The following is an 18,671-nucleotide window of genomic DNA, read 5'->3' as shown; positions in this document are numbered from 1 at the left end:
GGAATCATCTGTAATGGCCAAAGAATGCATTAATGGTGTTACATGGTGTAACATGAACTAGTAAACATGGCATAAGGCTGTTCAGAGTTCTGAGGCCTTCGCAGTGACTATATATTTTGGCTAAGAGCAGCCATCAATCTTTGACTTGTATATGCCCTAATAAAGTAGCTTTTATCTAAAGTTATTTAAAGGATCTGTGGCACATAACAATAAAGGGTGATGAGGTGGACCATAGTGCTTAAGGACGTCCAAAAGTTCAGTGCCCCATAAGATGTTATCAGCATTATATATGACTCATGGTAGGAGGGGACTTTGTTACAGATTTCGCATTAGGGCCCAATAGATTTAAGTGACACCTCTGATGGGGAAACTTTATATGATAGAACAAATGCAAACCGTAACATTACCCATGGCCACCAGTTTCGTACTGGATTTATTGATAACTTCAGTTTTCCTTTATTCCAGCTTACATACATCTTTCTCTCTGTCTAAACCCAATGGAATTATTGTCAAAAGTAGATCAGTACATCCAATAATGTATATATATATATATATATATATATATATATATATATATATATAAAACTCAACATGTGTGTATGTATGTATGTATGTATGTATGTGTGTGTATGTATAATGTGTGTATGTATGTATGTATGTATGTATGTGTGTGTATGTATAATGTGTGTATGTATGTATGTATATATGTATGTATGTGTGTGTATGTATAATGTGTGTATGTATGTATGTATGTATGTATGTATGTGTGTATGTATGTATGTATATATGTATGTATGTGTGTATGTTCCACAAAAACTTTCAAACGGCTAAAGATATTAACATGAAACTTGGCCCACATGTTACTTATATGTCAGCAACAAACATAGGATGGGTGATTTAACCCTTACTCACCCCCATTTGCCAGGGGCGGGGCTTATGTTTAAAGTCCCATGCAAGTCAATGGGAAATATATGTTACCGCATAACTTCCAAACGGCTGGAGATATTTCGATAATACTTGGTCACATGTTACTTATATGTACACTTAAAATATAGGATAGTTAATTTAACCCTTAACTACCCCCATGTGTGAGGGTCAGGGTTTTTGTTTAAAGTCTCATGCAAATCAATAGGAAATGTATGTTCCTGCATAACTTCCGTACGGCTGGAGATATTTCAATACCTGGTACACGTATTACGGGTCGGGATAGGAGGACGGGATGGGAGGTCGGGATAGGAAGTCGGGATGGGAGGTCGGGATAGGAGGTCGGGATAGGAGGACCGGGATAGGAGGTCAGGCTAGGAGGACGGGCTAGGAGGACAGAATATGAGGACGGGATAGGAGGACGGGATAGGAGGTCTGGATAGGAGGACGGGCTAGGAGGACAGAATATGAGGACGGGATAGGAGGACGGGATAGGAGGTCTGGATAGGAGGACGGGAAAGGAGGACAGGAAAGGAGGAAGGGAAAGGAGGATGGGAAAGGAGGATGGGAAAGGAGGACGGGATAGGAGGACGGGATAGGAGGACGGGATAGGAGGACGGGATAGGAGGACGGGAAAGGAGGACAGGAAAGGAGGACGGGAAAGGAGGATGGGAAAGGAGGATGGAAAAGGAGGACGGGATAGGAGGACGGGATAGGAGGACGGGATAGGAGGTCGGGATAGGAGGTCGAGATTGGAGGACAGGATAGGAGGTGGGGATAGGAGGACGGGATAAGAGGACGGGATAGGAGGACGGGATAGGAGGTCGGGATAGGAGGACGGGATAGGAGGACGGGATAGGAGGACGGGATAGGAGGTCGAGATAGGAGGACGGGATAGGAGGTCGAGATAGGAGGACGGGATAGGAGGTTGGGGTATGAGTACGGGATATGGGGTTGGGATATGACAACAATATATGAGGACGGGATATGAAGTCAAAAGCTTTCTCCTTTGTTGAACCGGGCAACGCCGGGTATTCAGCTTGTGTATATATAAATAAGTCAGCCCCCATATCTCATTTTTCTGTTTGACATAAAACAGTCCAATGATTTTGGGTCTGCCCGGCCCATTTACACGGCTCCATCTTTGCTCGTAACAGTGGCATTACAAAACCCTGCATACCTCGCTGAACATACTTCCTTACACGCTTGAGTAAACTTTGTTAATTTCCTTCCTGAATTATTTATGATAAGTGCCGTTCTGTCTTGTAGTGTTCAGAGTGGAGTACAAAAAGTATCACTGAGGGTCAGCGAGCCCAGATGCCAGGCAGATCACCAGCTTGGGCTACAAGGGGGACGACTATTTTGTGTAAATATTATATGCGCAGCGTGTAGATGTATTATTAGTGGATGACATCCATAGATTTTATTACATAATGCTAGTAAATTTACTGATAGTTTAAGGGGATTTAATGCCTCATGGGCGCTTCAGGATGCAATGCAGCCTTTTTTTTTTTTTGTCTTTTTCTCCTTGTCTTCCAAGTGTTTATATATATATATATATATATATATATATATATATATATATATATATATATACACACACACTGGTCCCTCAAGTTACAATGTTAATAGGTTCCCGGACGACCATTGCATGTTGAAACCATTGTATGTTGAGACCATAACTCTATGGAAACCTGGTAATTGGTTCTGAAGCCACCAAAATGTCATCCAAAAATAGGAAAAAAGTGAGGATTAAAGAAAAATAAGTAGAAAACTGATATAGATAAAGCAAATCCTTACATATAAAAGTAAGAAAGATCTGCTGGGAGCTGTAATCACTGTCTATGTCAGTGATTCCCAACCAGGGTGCCTCCAGCTGTTGCAAAACTACAACTCCCAGCATGCGCGGACAGCCTTTGGCTATTTGGGCATGTTGGGAGTTGTAGTTTTGCAACAGCTGGATGCACCCTGGTTGGGAAACGCTGGTCTATGTAGAGGACAGGAGCTTCTTCAGGGTCCTGTACAGTAAACAGTGTCCTAAAAGAGTATCATGGAGCCGCCCTCACCTGGTGTCCAAATGAGCAGCTAACCCTGGCACAGGTAAGGAGTAGTACAGAACATGTAATACCTCCCTGTAATGTAGGGGGCACTACCAGACAGCCAGTCAGTGCATACACTTCAGTAATACGTGGGTTTTACTAGTGAATGTCCATTCTGATTGGTCGGTTCTTCCATCAATTGACACATTTCACAGATCTGGACTGTCTGTACATTTTATGTTGAGTCTGGTTTCAAGTTACAATAGTCCAGAAAAGACCATTGTATGTTGAAACTATTGTATGTTGAGACAATTGTAAGTCGAGGGATCACTGTATATATATATATATATATATATATATATATATATATATATATATATATGAGATTTATTAAAACCAGTGTAGAGGAAAAGTTGCTGAGTTGTCCATAGCAACCAATCAGATTGCTTCTTTCATTTTTAAAAAGGCCTCTACAAAAGAAGCACTCTGATTGGTTGCTATGGGCAACTGGTCAACTTTTTCTCTGCACAGGTTTTGTGATAAATCTCCCACATAATGTATTGAAAAAAAAATGTAATTATGTTAAAGGGGTAATCCCGGTATGGAAAACCAGAGATCACATATTTTCAAAACAGCACCACTCCTGTTCACAGGCGGTATTACAACCTAGCTCCATTCACTTCAATGGAACTGAGCTGCAATATCAAACACAACCTGAGGTCAGGTGTGATGCAGTTTTTTGAAGATATCAGTTCTGTTTTTCCATTCATATAACCCCTTTAGGGCACGTACAGTATTCTGCGCAGAGTTGATGCGCAGGATTTCAAGCTGTGCTCAGACATTCAGTTTACATTAAAATCTGCAGCATCAAATCTGTGCAGAATAATATATGTGATATAGACGCTTAACCCGATAACGACCATGGACGAGTATAGACGTCCAGGTTGGCGGGCGTTCCCGCACCTGGACGTCTATACTCGTCCATTCTTCTCGTGGGTGCTGCTCAGTGCACCCACGAGATCGCGGCAGGGACTCGGCTGTAACACACAGCCGGGACCCTGCTGCACTGCCAGGACCGAAGTAAACTTCGGTCCCGGCAGTTTTAACCCTTACAGCCGCGGTCGGAAGTGACCGCGGGCTGTAAGTGTTATGACAGAGGGAGGGAGCTCCCTCTGTCACTCCTGCAGCACCCCGCATCGCGATCGCGGGGTGCTGCGTGTAATACGCGGCTGGCCGGGGCCTGCCGCACTGCCGGGAGTAAAGTTCACTTCACTCCCGGCAGTTTAACCCTTACAGCCGCGGTCAGAAGTGACCGCGCGCTGTAAGGAGTTCTGACAGAGGGAGGGGGCTCCCTCTGTCTCCTCTGCAGCACCCCGCAGCGCGATCGCGGGGTGCTGTGTGTGGCCTCACTGCCGGGAGTGAAGTTCACTTCACTCCCGACAGTTTAACCCCTACAGCCGCGGTCAGAAGTGACCGGGCGCTGTAAGGAGTTCTGACAGAGGGAGGGGGCTCCCTCTGTCTCTCCTGCAGCACCCCGGAGCATCGCGGGGTGCTGCTGCATACCTGGGCAGCCGGGGGTCCTACAAAGACCCCCAGGTCTGCCCTGGGTATTGCCTGCTAGTGAAATATGCTGCCTGCTAGTGAAAACTGGCAGGCAGCATATAACTGCAATGCTTTGGAATACTAAGTATTCCAAAGCATTAAAAAGTGTAAAAATAAATAAATAAATAAAATAAAAGTGTAAAAATAAATAAAAATGTAATAAAAGTGTAAAAAAAATATATATATTAAAAATACATTTATTAAATGAATCTAATAAAAAAAAAAAGCATAATGTGTAGGATCCCATTGGCGGACATCCGCAGCATGTAATATGCTGCGGATGTCCGCCACGTGATCCTACACATTATGCAGCAGTCACGGTAACCAGCTCGCTGCTGCGGCTGGGTAGCTTTGTGCGTCCACTCATAGCGGCGGATTTTCCGCCAGCAGTCATGAGCGGACACACTGAGCTACCCAGCCGCAGCAGTAATGGATATATTCGCCATGAGCGGGTGCTTATTCCCACAACATGGTGGATATATCCATCAGGAGCCTTAACTGTCACAGACAGACGCGTTATACTGCCAGCCGACCAGCCAATAACTTGTAGGGGTGCGGTATATAAATGGGGTCACTTGTGGGGGTGGGGGTACTGTTCTGCCCTGAAAGCCAAATGGCGCTCCTCTCCTTCTGAGTCCTACCACACGGCCAAGGAACCATATATGGCCAAAGCGGGGGTATTTCCGAACATGGGACAAGCAGCTAAATAAAATATAGGGTGCATTTCTTTCGATATCAGAAGTGATGTACAAAAAATATGCCCCCCAAATGATGCATTTGTGAAAAATTATAATTTTCGAATTTTTAACACTGACTTTGTAATAATTCTTGCCAAAAAACTATGGTGTTAAAATACTCACTGTACCCCCTAGCGAATACCTTTAGGGGTCTAGTTTTTAAAATGGGGTTATTTGGGGGGGGGGGTGTTCCTATGTTCTACTACCTTTAAATTTCTGCAAACCTTGCATAGCACATAAAAAAAGATGTACTTTTCAAATTTTCTAAATTTTCAAAATTTCAAGTTAAATTGTTAGGGTTCTAACTAATTTAAAATGTTAATTAAAAACTAAAAAATGACGTCAAAATAAAGTAGACATCTGAAAGTATAAGTTTCATAAACTATTTGGTCAGTATGTATAAATATATGCAACCAATTAGTGTTAAAATAGCAAAAAATCGTAATTTTTTGTAAAAATTTCATGATTTTTTGCATTGTAAAAAAAAACTACAAATGATATCGTCTTACTTTTACTATGTACATGAAGGACGACTTGTGACAAAAAAACAATGTCAGAATTATCGTGATTGGCAAAACGTTACCAGAGTTATTTTCTAATAAAGACAGACATCCCCGATTTGAAAAAACAGGCCTGGTCTTTCAGGGGCGTACAGGTTTATTTGCATTGGTCCTTAAGGGGTTAAAGAGGTTTTCCAGCTAATTGATAGCTTATCATCGGGATAGGTCACCAATCGCTGATCAGCGGGGGTATCAGGATCCTGCCGATCAGCGATTGGTGACTGTCAGGCCCAAGGCTTGATTGTGGAATCATACATGTGCATTATAATTGTATTTGTGTATAATGTATAATCCGAGACATGGGTGAGAAAAAGACATCCTTATCCCCTCCCTCTAACCCAGTGATTTCCAACCAATTTGCCTTCAGTTTTTGCAAACTTACACCTCCGACACCTTCCAGGCACAGTGGCTACTGACTGCAGAATATGAAAGGTTTAAAGGCTGGGATCTGAGTTATCTCCAGTTCAGTCCATTGCAGCAGATTGTCAGCTGTAATGAACCGGAAGCTGAACCTGCGCCATCATAATGCTGTACATTTACAACTGATTGTGTATTACAGCAGATGTCACCAAGGGGTTAAAAGGATTGCCTGATTTAAGGAGAACATTTTTTTTTTTTTTTTTTAAACAACCTAATATTAAATTCACTTTAAAAGATGGGGGGGGGGGATCCTTTGTTCAGGAATCTCATTTATAAGCCACAGTTAGGAATGGCTACAAGGGCTGTTTACTGCTATGGAGAACCTGGCATACCCATAAACTGGATGGAAAGGAATTAATTTAAAAAAGAATTGTGTTATAATTTTTTTCTCTTGTGGTGGCGCTACAGGAAAATGTTATGCTTGCTCAGCAAAGGGACAGCCCATGATTGACTTATTGTAGGAAGGTCCTTCTAACACGAATGGATTGTCTAAGGTGGAGATCAACGTTCATTTAGTATCCAACTACATTTTAAGATTTCAACATTGAATGATGGAGACTAAGGCTGGGTTCAGACTATGGAACTTCTGACCCGAATTCCGCTTGAAAATTCTGATCCAGCAGGATCTCAATGAGGGGAGATTTATCAAAACCTGTGCAGAGGAAGAGTGGTGCAGTTGCCCATAGCAACCAATCAGATCGCTTCTTTCATTTTCCACAGGCCTCTAAAGAGGCCTGTGGAAAATGAAAGAAGCAATCTGATTGGTTGCTATGGGCAACTGCACCACTCTTCCTCTGCACAGGTTTTGATAAATCTCCCCCAATGGGATTCCACTGCACAGTCCACATTATTCTGCTGCAAAAATTATGCCGCCAGAAGAATACTCTTGGTCATTCTTTAGATGGAATCCAAGCGGCAGACATTGCCATCTATTAAAACGTCAATGTCCGCATAGTCCTGGCACCGAAAGATTCAGTCAGCGTAAGCCACACTCGAAATCTCTGGCAAGAATTTTTCCGGACGGAAATTCCGCAGTGTGAGCCTAGTCTAAAGGGAAATGATCGCATTCTATAAGCTTACATACATATTTATAGTGATAAGATGCTTAGACCCCCCCCCCCCCAACAATCTCTGGCCCTGGTGTCCTGAACATCCATGGCTGTGCTTAGCTACGAAGTGGCCGCGGTTGACCCACCCCCTCCATTTATGTCTATGGGAAAGCTGGAGATACATAAAGGGGCGTGTTGACAACAGCTTTAGAATAAGGCATAAGATATCTAGTACCGGAGTTCCCCTTTAAAGGGGTACTCCGGCGCTAAGACATCTTATCCCCTATCCAAAGGATAGGGGATAAGATGCCTGATCTTGTGGGTCCCGCCGCTGGGGACCACCGTGATCTTCCACGCCGCACCTTGTTAGAATCAGCCCCCTCCATAGGCTTGCATTGAGGGGGCGGAGCATGACGGCACACGGGGGCGGAGCCGTGACGTCACTATGCTCCGTCCCAGTGATCGCCAGTAATCAGACCCGGAGCGAGCATGCTCCGGGGGCTGATTCTAACAAGGTGCGGCGTAGAAGATCACGGGGGTCCCGCCGCTGGGGATAAGATGTCTTAGCGCCGGAGTACCCTTTACTATTCCTTCCAGAAAAACCCATTATTATCCAAGTACCTTGGTGTCAGTCTTCGGTGGGATTGACCTTGGGGGCTTCCAAGATCTTTCCTTACTAATGATATTCACATAAAATTTTCTTCCAGAAATGTCTTCATATACTTCCCACTGGTCCAGGACCTGGACTGGGGGGCCCATAGGACTCGGAGGCTCCAGGATGATGTCTTTCAGCCTTTGCTAAAATATCCAAGTAGTGTATGAACGCTGTACAAAGAAATGTTAAAATGATAAATGTCTGAATCACGTGTGAAGGAACACAGGAGGCAAATCCTAATAAATTATGTAATCCAGGTGTACGACCTGCAGAGACTGAAACAGGGGTTCAGAACACCACATGTCTATGGCAGTGTTCCCCAACCAGTGTGCCTCCAGCTATTGCAAAACTACAACTCTCAGCATGCCCGGACAGCCAAAGGCTGTCCGGGCATGCTGAGAGTTGTAGTTTTGAAACAGCTGGAGGCACCTTGGTTGGGAAACGCTTGTCTATGACTTTGACAAAGACAGCCAAGCACAGCGCTTAGGTATTTTCTTGCAGCTGAGATAAATGGGGAACTAGGGTCCCCCATTTTGGTGATCAGTAGGGGTCTCAGCAGCCATACCCCACCTATCTAAAATGTATCACTTATAATGGATAGGTAAAAAATGCTTTAGATTCTAATACCCTTTTTAAAATTTGGTTGCTCACATGTTGGGGTAAAATCACAGCAGAATTGTAACATAGTAGGAACTCATACAGTCATAGCAAAATGCTTAACCCCTTAAGGACCAGGCCATTTTATACCTTAAGGACCGGAGCGTTTTTTGCAATTCTGACCACTGTCACTTTAAACATTAATAACTCTGGAATGCTTTTAGTTATCATTCTGATTCCGAGTTTGTTTTTTCGTGACATATTCTACTTTAACTTAGTGGTAAAATTTTATGGTAACTTGCATCCTTTCTTGGTGAAAAATCCCAAAATTTGATGAAAAAAATGAAAATTTTGCATTTTTCTAACTTTGAAGCTCTCTGCTTGTAAGGAAAATGGATATTCAAAATATTTTTTTTTGGGTTCACATATACAATATGTCTACTTTATGTTTGCATCATAATTTATGAGTTTTTACTTTTGGAAGACACCATAGGGCTTCAAAGTTCAGCAGCAATTTTGAAATTTTTCACAAAATTTTCAAACTCACAATTTTTCAGGGACCAGTTCAGTTTTGAAGTGGATTTGAAGGGTCTTCATATTAGAAATACCCCATAAAAGACCCCATTATAAAAAATACACCCCCTAAAGTATTCAAAAAAACATTCAGTAAGTGTATTAACCCTTTAGGTGTTTCACAGGAATAGTAGCAAAGTGAAGGAGAAAATTCAAAATCTTCATTTTTTACACTCGCATGTTCTTGTAGACCCAATTTTTGAATTTTTGCAAGGGATAAAAAGGAGAAAATTTTTACTTGTATTTGAAACCCAATTTCTCTCGAGTAAGCACATACCTCATATGTCTATGTTAATTGTTCGGCGGGCGCAGTAGAGGGCTCAGAAGGGAAGGAGCGACAAATGGTTTTTGGGGGGCATGCCGCATTTAGGAAGCCCCTATGGTGCCAGGACAGCAAAAAAAAAAAAACACATGGCATACCATTTTGGAAACTAGACCCCACAGGGAACGTAACAAGGGGTAAAGTGAACCTTAATACCCTACAGGTGATTCACGACTTTTGCATATGTAAAAAAAATATATATTTTTTTTACCTAAAATGCTTGGTTTCCCAAAAATTTTACATTTTTAAAAAGGGTAATAGCAGAAAATACCCCCCAAAATTTGAAGCCCAATTTCTCCCGATACAGAAAACACCTCGCATGGGGGTGAAAAGTGCTCTGCTGGTGCACTACAGGTCTCAGAAGAGAAGGAGTCACATTTGGCTTTTTGAAAGCAAATTTTGCTCTGGGGGCATGCCGCATTTAGGAAGCCCCTATGGTGCCAGAACAGCAAAAAAAAAAACACATGGCATACCATTTTGGAAACTAGACCCCTCGGGGAACGTAACAAGGGGTAACCTGAACCTTACAGCCCTACAGGTGTTTCACGACTTTTGCATATGTAAAAAAAAAATTTTTTTTTACCTAAAATGCTTGTTTTCCCAAAATGTTTACATTTTTAAAAAGGGTAATAGCGGAAAATACCCCCCAAAATTTGAAGCCCAATTTCTCCCGATTCAGAAAACACCCCATATGGGGGTGAAAAGTGCTTTGCTGGCGCATTACAGGTCTCAGAAGAGAAGGAGTAACATTTGGCTTTTTGAAAGCAAATTTTGCTCTGGGGGCATGCCGCATTTAGGAAGCCCCTATGGTGCCAGAACAGCAAAAAAAAAAAACACATGGCATACCATTTTGGAAACTAGACCCCTCGGGGAACGTAACAAGGGGTAATGTGAACCTTAATACCCTACAGGTGTTTCACGACTTTTGCATATGTAAAAAAATATATATTTTTTTTTACCTAAAATGCTTGGTTTCCCAAAATTTTTACAATTTTAAAAAGGGTAATAGCAGAAAATACCCCCCAAAATTTGAAGCCCAATTTCTCCCGATTCAGAAAACACCCCATATGGGTGTGAAAAGTGCTCTGCTGGCGCACTACAGGTCTCAGAAGAGAAGGAGTCACATTTGGCTTTTTGAAAGCGAATTTTGCTCTGGGGGCATGCCGCATTTAGGAAGCCCCTATGGTGCCAGGACAGCAAAAAAAAACACATGGCATACCATTTTGGAAACTAGACCCCTCGGGGAACGTAACAAGGGGTAATTTGAACCTTAATACCCTACAGGTGTTTCACGACTTTTGCATATGTAAAAAAAATATATTTTTTTTTACCTAAAATGCTTGTTTTCCCAAAAATTTTACATTTTTTAAAAGGGTAATAGCAGAAAATACCCCCCAAAATTTGAAGCCCAATTTCTCCTTTCTCCCGAGTACGGCGATACCCCATATGTGGCCCTAAACTGTTGCCTTGAAATATGACAGGGCTCCAAAGTGAGAGCGCCATGCGCATTTGAGGCCTAAATTAGGGACTTGCATAGGGGTGGACATAGGGGTATTCTACGCCAGTGATTCCCAAACAGGGTGCCTCCAGCTGTTGTAAAACTCCCAGCATGCCTGGACAGTCAACGGCTATCTGGCAATACTGGGAGTAGTTGTTTTGCAACAGCTGGAGGCTCCGTTTTGGAAACAGTGGCGTACCAGACGTTTTTCATTTTTATTGGGGAGGGGGGTTGTATAGGGGTATGTGTATATGTAGTGTTTTTTACTTTTTATTTTATTTTGTGTTAGTGTAGTGTAGTGTTTTTAGGGTACAGTCGCACGGGCGGGGGTTCACAGTAGCTTCTCGCTGGTAGTTTGAGCTACGGCAGAAAATTTGACGCAGCTCAAACTTGCAGCCGGATACTTACTGTAATCCTCCGCCCATGTGAGTGTACCCTGTACGTTCACATTGGGGGGGGGGGGGGGAATCCAGCTGTTGCAAAACTACAACTCCCAGCATGTACGGTCTATCAGTGCATGCTGGGAGTTGTAGTTTTGCAACCGCTGGAGGCTCCGTTTTGGAAACAGTGGCGTACCAGACGTTTTTCATTTTTATTGGGGAGGGGAGGGGGGCTGTGTAGGGGTATGTGTATATGTAGTGTTTTTAACTTTTTATTTTATTGTGTGTTAGTGTAGTGTAGTGTTTTTAGGGTACAGTCACACGGGCGGGGGGTTCACAGTAGTTTCTCGCTGGCAGTTTGAGCTGCGGCAGAAATTTTGCCGCACCTCAAACTTGCAGCCGGATACTTACTGTAATCCTCCGCCCATGTGAGTGTACCCTGTACTTTCACATTGGGGGGGGAACATCCAGCTGTTGCAAAACTACAACTCCCAGCATGTACGGTCTATCAGTGCATGCTGGGAGTTGTAGTTTTGCAACAGCTGGAGGCACACTGGTTGTGAAACACCGAGTTTGGTAACAAACTCAGTGTTTTGCAACCAGTGTGCCTTCAGCTGTTGCAAAAGCTACAACCCCCAGCATGTACGGACAGCGGAAGGGCATGCTGGGTCTTGTAGTTATGCAACAGCTGGAGGCATACTACTTTGGCTGGGGATGCTGGGGATTGTAGTTATGCAACAGCTGGAGACACACTGGTTTGCTACTTAACTCAGTGTGCCTTCAGCTGTTGCAAAACTACAACTCTCAGCAGTCACCGACAGCCAACGGGCATGCTGGGAGTTGTAGTTATGCAACCACCAGATGCACCACTACAACTCCCAGCATGCACTTTAGCTGATTGTGCAAGCTGGGAGTTGTAGTTACACAACAGCTGAAGGTACACTTTTCCATAGAAAGAATGTGCCTCCAGCTGTTGCAAAACTACAAGTCCCAGCATGCCCATAAGGGCATGCTGGGAGTTGTGGTGGTCTGCCTCCTGCTGTTGCATAACTACAGCTCCCAGAATGCCCTTTTTGCATGCTGGGAGCTGTTGCTAAGCAACAGCAGGAGGCTGTCACTCATCTCCAACGATCCTCGCCCAGCACAGGTCAGTCCCTCGTCGTCTCCGCCGCCGCCGCTGCTCCTGGGGCCCCGATCCCAACAGGGGTGCCGGGATCAGGGTCCCCAGCACCCGGGGTGCACGTCCCGCACCCGCTCATGTCCTCCGGAAGAGGGGCGGAGCGGGTTGCGGGAGTGACACCCGCAGCAGGCGCCCTGATTGGTCGGCCGGTAATCCGGCCGACGAATCAGGGCGATCGTGAGGTGGCACCAGTGCCACCTCACCCCTGCTGGCTCTGGAAAATAATTCCGGGTCACCGGGTCACTGGAGACCCGATTGACCCGGAATCCGCCGCAGATCGCTGGACTGAATTGTCCAGCGATCTGCGGCCATCGCCGACATGGGGGGTCATAATGACCCCCTTGGGCGATATGCCCCGATGCCTGCTGAACGTTTTCAGCAGGCATCGGGGACCGGCTCCGCTCCAGATGGTTGCGGGGGGGCGGTAAAACACATGACGTTCTCATACGTCATGTGTCCTTAAGGACTCGGAAATGGAGACGTATGAGAACGTCATGTGTCCTTAAGGGGTTAAAGATGACCCAGAGGCGTAACTTGTAGCTTCTGGGCCCCTATAGAAAATCTGCAACAGGGCCCCACAACCGGTTGGCTATCTAGTAGGGATCAACATATATTCATTTTTTAGGGCCGATATCGATAATCTGTGAACTTTGAGGCCAATATCTTATACCGATATTCCGGTATAAGTTATCGGCTATTTCTCTTCTCCCCCCCCCCCCAGACCCGCAGAAGCCGCTGCAGATCAATGATGTAAAGCGGGTGCTTTAAATCAATGAACTGCAGCGGCTTTTGCGGGGGCAGAGACCGCCAAAACACCCATTGGGGGTGTGCATTATCGGCATATCGCCAAGGTAATTTCTGATATCGATAACGTCCAAAATCGGGAATATCGGCCAATAATATCGTCCAAACCAATAATCGGTCGATCCCTACTATTTAGTCTACTAAAAATAACAGAGGAACAGCATAAAATAAAGGGTTTACTGACATCCGTTACAATAATGTTATTTTTGGGGGAAATATATGTATGTTATAAGACACACCGGTCAGGAGAGGCCACCCTGGGGTACACTGTGACTTTAGCTGTGACACAGGTTACATAGCCAATAATCGCAGTGCTGCCACCATGACCCAACAGTCATCTAGGATTAATTTCTGGACTTATGACTTCATTCACACTTTTATTAGTAGCAAAGTAGGCATGTGACACTGTGAATTTTGGCAGCGCCAACTGTTTTTTTAACCATCATGGCCATTTAGCCTTAGCCTTAAAGGGGTACTCTGCCCTTAGACATCTTATCCCCTATCCAAAGGATAGAGGATAAGATGTCTAATCGCGGGAGTCTCACTGTTGGGGACCCCTGTGATCTTCTGCAGCACCCCAGATATCCGATGCACGGAGCGAACTTCGAGGAGTGACTGGCGAGCCGAGTGACTGGCGATGCGGGCCGAAGGCTCGTGATGTCACGGTCTCGCCTGCTTGCTATGTCACGGCCACGCCCCCTCAATGCAAGTCTACGGGAGGGGGCGTGATGGCCATCACGCCCCTCCCATAGACTTGCATTGAGGGGGCGTGGTCGTAATGTCACGAGCCTCTGGCACTGCACCCGACGCTCTAAACGAATGCCGGGTGCAGCAGGGAGATCGCGGGGGTCTTCAGCGACAGGACCCCCATGATCAGACATCTTATCCTTTGGATAGGGGATAAAATGTCTAGGGGCAGAGTACCCCTTTAAAGGGGCATTCCAGTAATTAAAAACATATAGGATATAGGGGATAAGTCTTTCCGACCCTGAATTACGAACAACTCTGTGGCACCGTTGGAGCCCTAGCTTAATAGTGGACATGGTAAAGGGTTTGTCTGGTAATTTTTTTTTATTTTACTTCTGTGCCCAGACTGCCTAATCAAATAATAAAGCTTTTACTCACTTTCCTTGCTACCTTATATCAGGTATCAGGGCACCCTGTCGTCAGCTGGTATCTGGGGAACTTTGCTTACCCGGTGTCAGCTGGGAAGCTGCAGTGTCACTCGTCCAATCACTGGCTGCAGTACTATCCTGCCTCAGACAGTCATTGGCGGACCGGCACTGTCAGTTCCACCAGCTGCAGAAGCTACATTCTGCTTCTGGGAAAGTAGTGTCATCGGCCACAGGCAGAGCACTCTGATCCCAGAGGCTACGAGGTGCAAAGGAAAGTGAGTCAAATCTTTTATTGTTGTATTAGGCAGGCTGGGGACAGAAGTAACATATAAATATATATGATATATATATATATATATATATATATATATATATATATATATATATATATTGTGACAAGGTGGCAAGGAAAGGGTGTATTTCCTTACTCACCCTGAAGAATCTCACCTGCTTCTTAAGTAATGAGGCAGCAGGGAAGGGAGGTGTATATAAGATGGAGACTCAGTCTGATCTGTACTCTCCCTGGGAAACAGCATGTTGCTGTAGGGGGAGGCACTCGGACCCTGTTGAGGAAGCACACAGCTGGAATCTGTGAGTGGTCCAAGAAGTGGTGTGAACTGTGAGTAACAGGTTGCAGGAGTCACATGTTTAACTGGCTGAGGGTAGCTCACAAGCTAGTAGTCAGGGCATGCTGATATGTGTAGTCAGTGATCAGATGGTCTAGGACTTTATTTTGTTCCTGTTTATGTTTTGTTTTACCTGCAACCTATGGAAATAAATCTGGCGAGGAGCCAGACTTGTATGTGGAACTGTGGTCTGTGGTGTTATTGTGAGGAACGTGTCTCGTGGCAAGTGACCAGGACGATCCGAGAGCTAATCCCTGAGACGGTTTGTCACTATATATATATATATATATATATATATATATATATATATATAATATATTTTGCCTTCCCAACCACCTACCGCGACCACCAACAAGCCAGAGGGGAAATTAAAATTACATGATAGGAATACATAATAGAAAAAAAGGAATGTGTAGCTCACTTAGAATTGCAAAAAGGATGTACCTGAGGTTAACGGTGTATGGAGGTAATGGAAATAAAGTAAACCAGTCCTCAAGGGTACATTGGAAGAAGGAAAAGATTTGAGGAAGTAAGATCCAGATAAAGACAATTTATTATATGATGCATAAAATAGAATTAAAATTAAGTGAACCTCCTGTCGCCTTAGCAGGGCCCTTGCATCAGGCTTGTCACCAACGAACTATCATAACATCTAGCGCAACGTATTTTATTCTATTTTATACCATACAACCGTTTTCTTCTCAGTTGGTATACCCATTCCAGACTGTTTTTACATATATTTTATATTATTATATATTTTTCATTTTACTCACTACTATTGTGTAGTTACCATTTTAACCCCTCCGCCTGATGTAAGGCGACAGGAGGTTCACTTAATTTTAATTCTATTTTATGCATCATATAATAAATTGTCTTCATCTGGATCCTACTTCCTCTCATCTTTTCCTTCTCCCAATGTACCTTTGAAGATAGGAATACATCTTTAACATTTGAGCTCCAGACTAGTGGTATGAAGGGCCCTACACAGCATCAAGACACAAGAGGCAGGTGTCAGACCCTTGTACTATATGCTAATCTACAGTACTATCTAACTATTCTATTATATATAAAGTACATTAATGACCCTAAGGACCAGTGGTTAAAAATCCAGATCAGCAGAGCAGAATTAAAGAGCAAATGAAGCAATAAAATGCCACATTGCTCATCCAGGAAATATATACATATGGAACATTGCACAATATTTGCTAGTTCATAGCATGACTTGTCAAAAGTGACAGAGCCAAGTTTGTTGTTTGACACAACCACTCAGGCTATACTAGTATGTGATATTTGCAGTGTTACATAGTTTTACATAGGACTGCAAGTGTATCTCTGCTCAGAAAACTCACTTCAAATTGCAGTGACAAATATAGTGCTATGTTTATATATTCAAGCAAGACTGGACAAAGAGGGGACCTGAATACTATAAGGGGTCACAGAGGGGAATTAATTACTATATGGGGGCACATAGGGGAACTTACTACTTTATGGGGGCGCAAAGAGGACCTAACTACTATACTGGGGCACAGAGGGGACCTACCTACTATATGGGGTCACAGAGGGGACCTAACCACTATATGGGGGAACAAAAAGGACATAACTACTATATTGGGGCACATAGGGGACCTAACTAATATATGGGGGCACATAGGGGACCTAACTAATATATGTGGACACATAGGGGACCTAACTAATATATGGGGGCACATATGGGAACTTACTACTTTATGGGGGCACAAAGAGGACCTAACTACTATACTGGGGCACAGAGGGGACCTACCTACTATATGGGGTCACAGAGGGGACCTAACCACTATATGGGGGAACAAAAAGGACCTAACTACTATATGGGGGCACATAGGGGACCTAAGTACTATACTGGGGCACAGAGGGGACCAAACTACTATATTGGGGCACAGAGGGGACCTAACTACTATATTGGGGAACAGAGGGGACCTAACTACTATATGGAGTCACAGATGGAACCTAACTATTATATGGGGTCACTGAGGGGACCTAACTACTAAATGGGGTCACTGAGGGGACCCAACTACTATACTGGGGAACAGAGGGGACCTACCTACTATATTGGGGCACAGAGGGAACCTAACTACTATAAAGAAGCGCAGAGGGGACCAAACTACTATATGAGGGTACAGAGGTGAACTAACTAATATATGGGGACACAGAGGTGACCCAACTAATATATGTGGGCACAGAGGAGACCTAACTACTATATGGGGGCACAGAGGGGGAAGAACTACTATATGGGAAACACAGAGGGGACTTACCACTATATCGGGACACAGTGGGGGCATAATTACTATATGGGGACACAGAGAGGACCTAACTACTATACAGAGGGACAAAGGGGACTGAACTACTATTTGGGGACACAGAGGGGACCTAACTACTATATGAGGGCACAGACGGGGCCTAATACTATATGGGGGTATAGAAGTCGGACTACTAACAAATGCAGTGCAATATATATATATATATATATATATATATATATATATATATATATATATATATATATATATATATATGTATGAGCAATATGGGAAGCAAACATAAGTAGAAGTAGTCAATCCGCCATCTCCTGCACTCCTATGTAAAATGACTCATACTGTCATTCAGCATGACAGCAGGGGTTGCACTGAATGAATAGCTCACTTCTGCTGAACCGACAAACTCTGCTCCATTATATGAGCAATATATTACACTTTATAGAAGGTGGTAGAATGTTCCATATACTGGACCACACATACAACTTGCAATCCACTATACAAGTATTCACTTACCCCAAAGATCCGGCCGCCTTTTTTTTTTGCCACTATAACGTATTGTCCTGAGTTAACAGTGAGCCGTTCTGTAGTGACAGAGGAAATCACTATCATCACGTGTGCACAACAATCGCGAGGAATCTCTAACAGATGTAACGAATGCTCTGCTGTAACAGGGCGACATGCAGACACAACCACTTCCTGCTCGCTCTGGGCTTTTTACGTATTTCACTTCCACTTTATCAGTTTTTGGAAGATGAAGATGTTTTATGAGGGTCCGCTGACATGTTACACATTGTGCTTATGTCGCAAATAGTGCCGTCCTGTGGTCTGCGTGTTAATGGGAGATATTTGTGGCGTGAGGGGGTGCAATGTAGGGCAGATGTTGTAACCCTGGGGGCAGATGTTATTAACCCCTTCTTGTCATGACGCCAGGGCGTGGTTTAGCCTTAAAGGGGTTATCCAGGAAAAACTTTATATATATATATATATATATATATATATATATATATATATATATATATATATATATATATCTGGCTCCAGAAAGTTAAACTGATTTGTAAATTACTTCTATTATATAAATATAAATCTTAATCCTTTCAGTACTTATGAGCTGCTGAAGTTGAGTTGTTCTTTTCTGTCTAAGTGCTCTCTGATGACACGTGTCTCGGGAACCGCCCAGTTTAGAAGCAAATCCCAATAGCAAACCTCTTCTATTCTGAGCAGTTTCCGAGACGAGCAGAGATGTCAGCAGAGAGCACTGTTGCTAGACAGAAAACAACAGCTCAACTTCAGCAG

The 18,671-nt window shown here is 43.8% G+C and overlaps 1 protein-coding gene across 2 annotated transcripts in view; it reads right to left on the bottom strand.

The window, feature by feature from the left end:
• The window catches only part of ARHGAP15 (Rho GTPase activating protein 15), a 788,583-nt gene extending 770,578 nt beyond the window's left edge, over window positions 1-18,005 (bottom strand). For both annotated transcript variants that reach the window (XR_008847054.1, XM_056534907.1), the window contains exons 1-2: window positions 17,889-18,005; window positions 7,953-8,156 (exon numbers count right to left, since the gene is read on the bottom strand). Coding sequence is in view for 1 of the 2 variants with exons in the window: in XM_056534907.1 (XP_056390882.1) it covers window positions 7,953-8,090 (138 nt within the window). In the remaining variant the exon portion in view is untranslated. The remainder of the gene's footprint in view (window positions 1-7,952; window positions 8,157-17,888) is intronic.
• Window positions 18,006-18,671: the final 666 nt, after the last annotated feature.

Source organism: Hyla sarda, chromosome 8 (genome assembly GCF_029499605.1).
Source record: "Hyla sarda isolate aHylSar1 chromosome 8, aHylSar1.hap1, whole genome shotgun sequence".
NCBI lineage: Eukaryota > Metazoa > Chordata > Amphibia > Anura > Hylidae > Hyla > Hyla sarda.
Note: the sequence above shows the minus strand (reverse complement) of the source record. Positions and strands in the feature narration are given on the sequence as shown.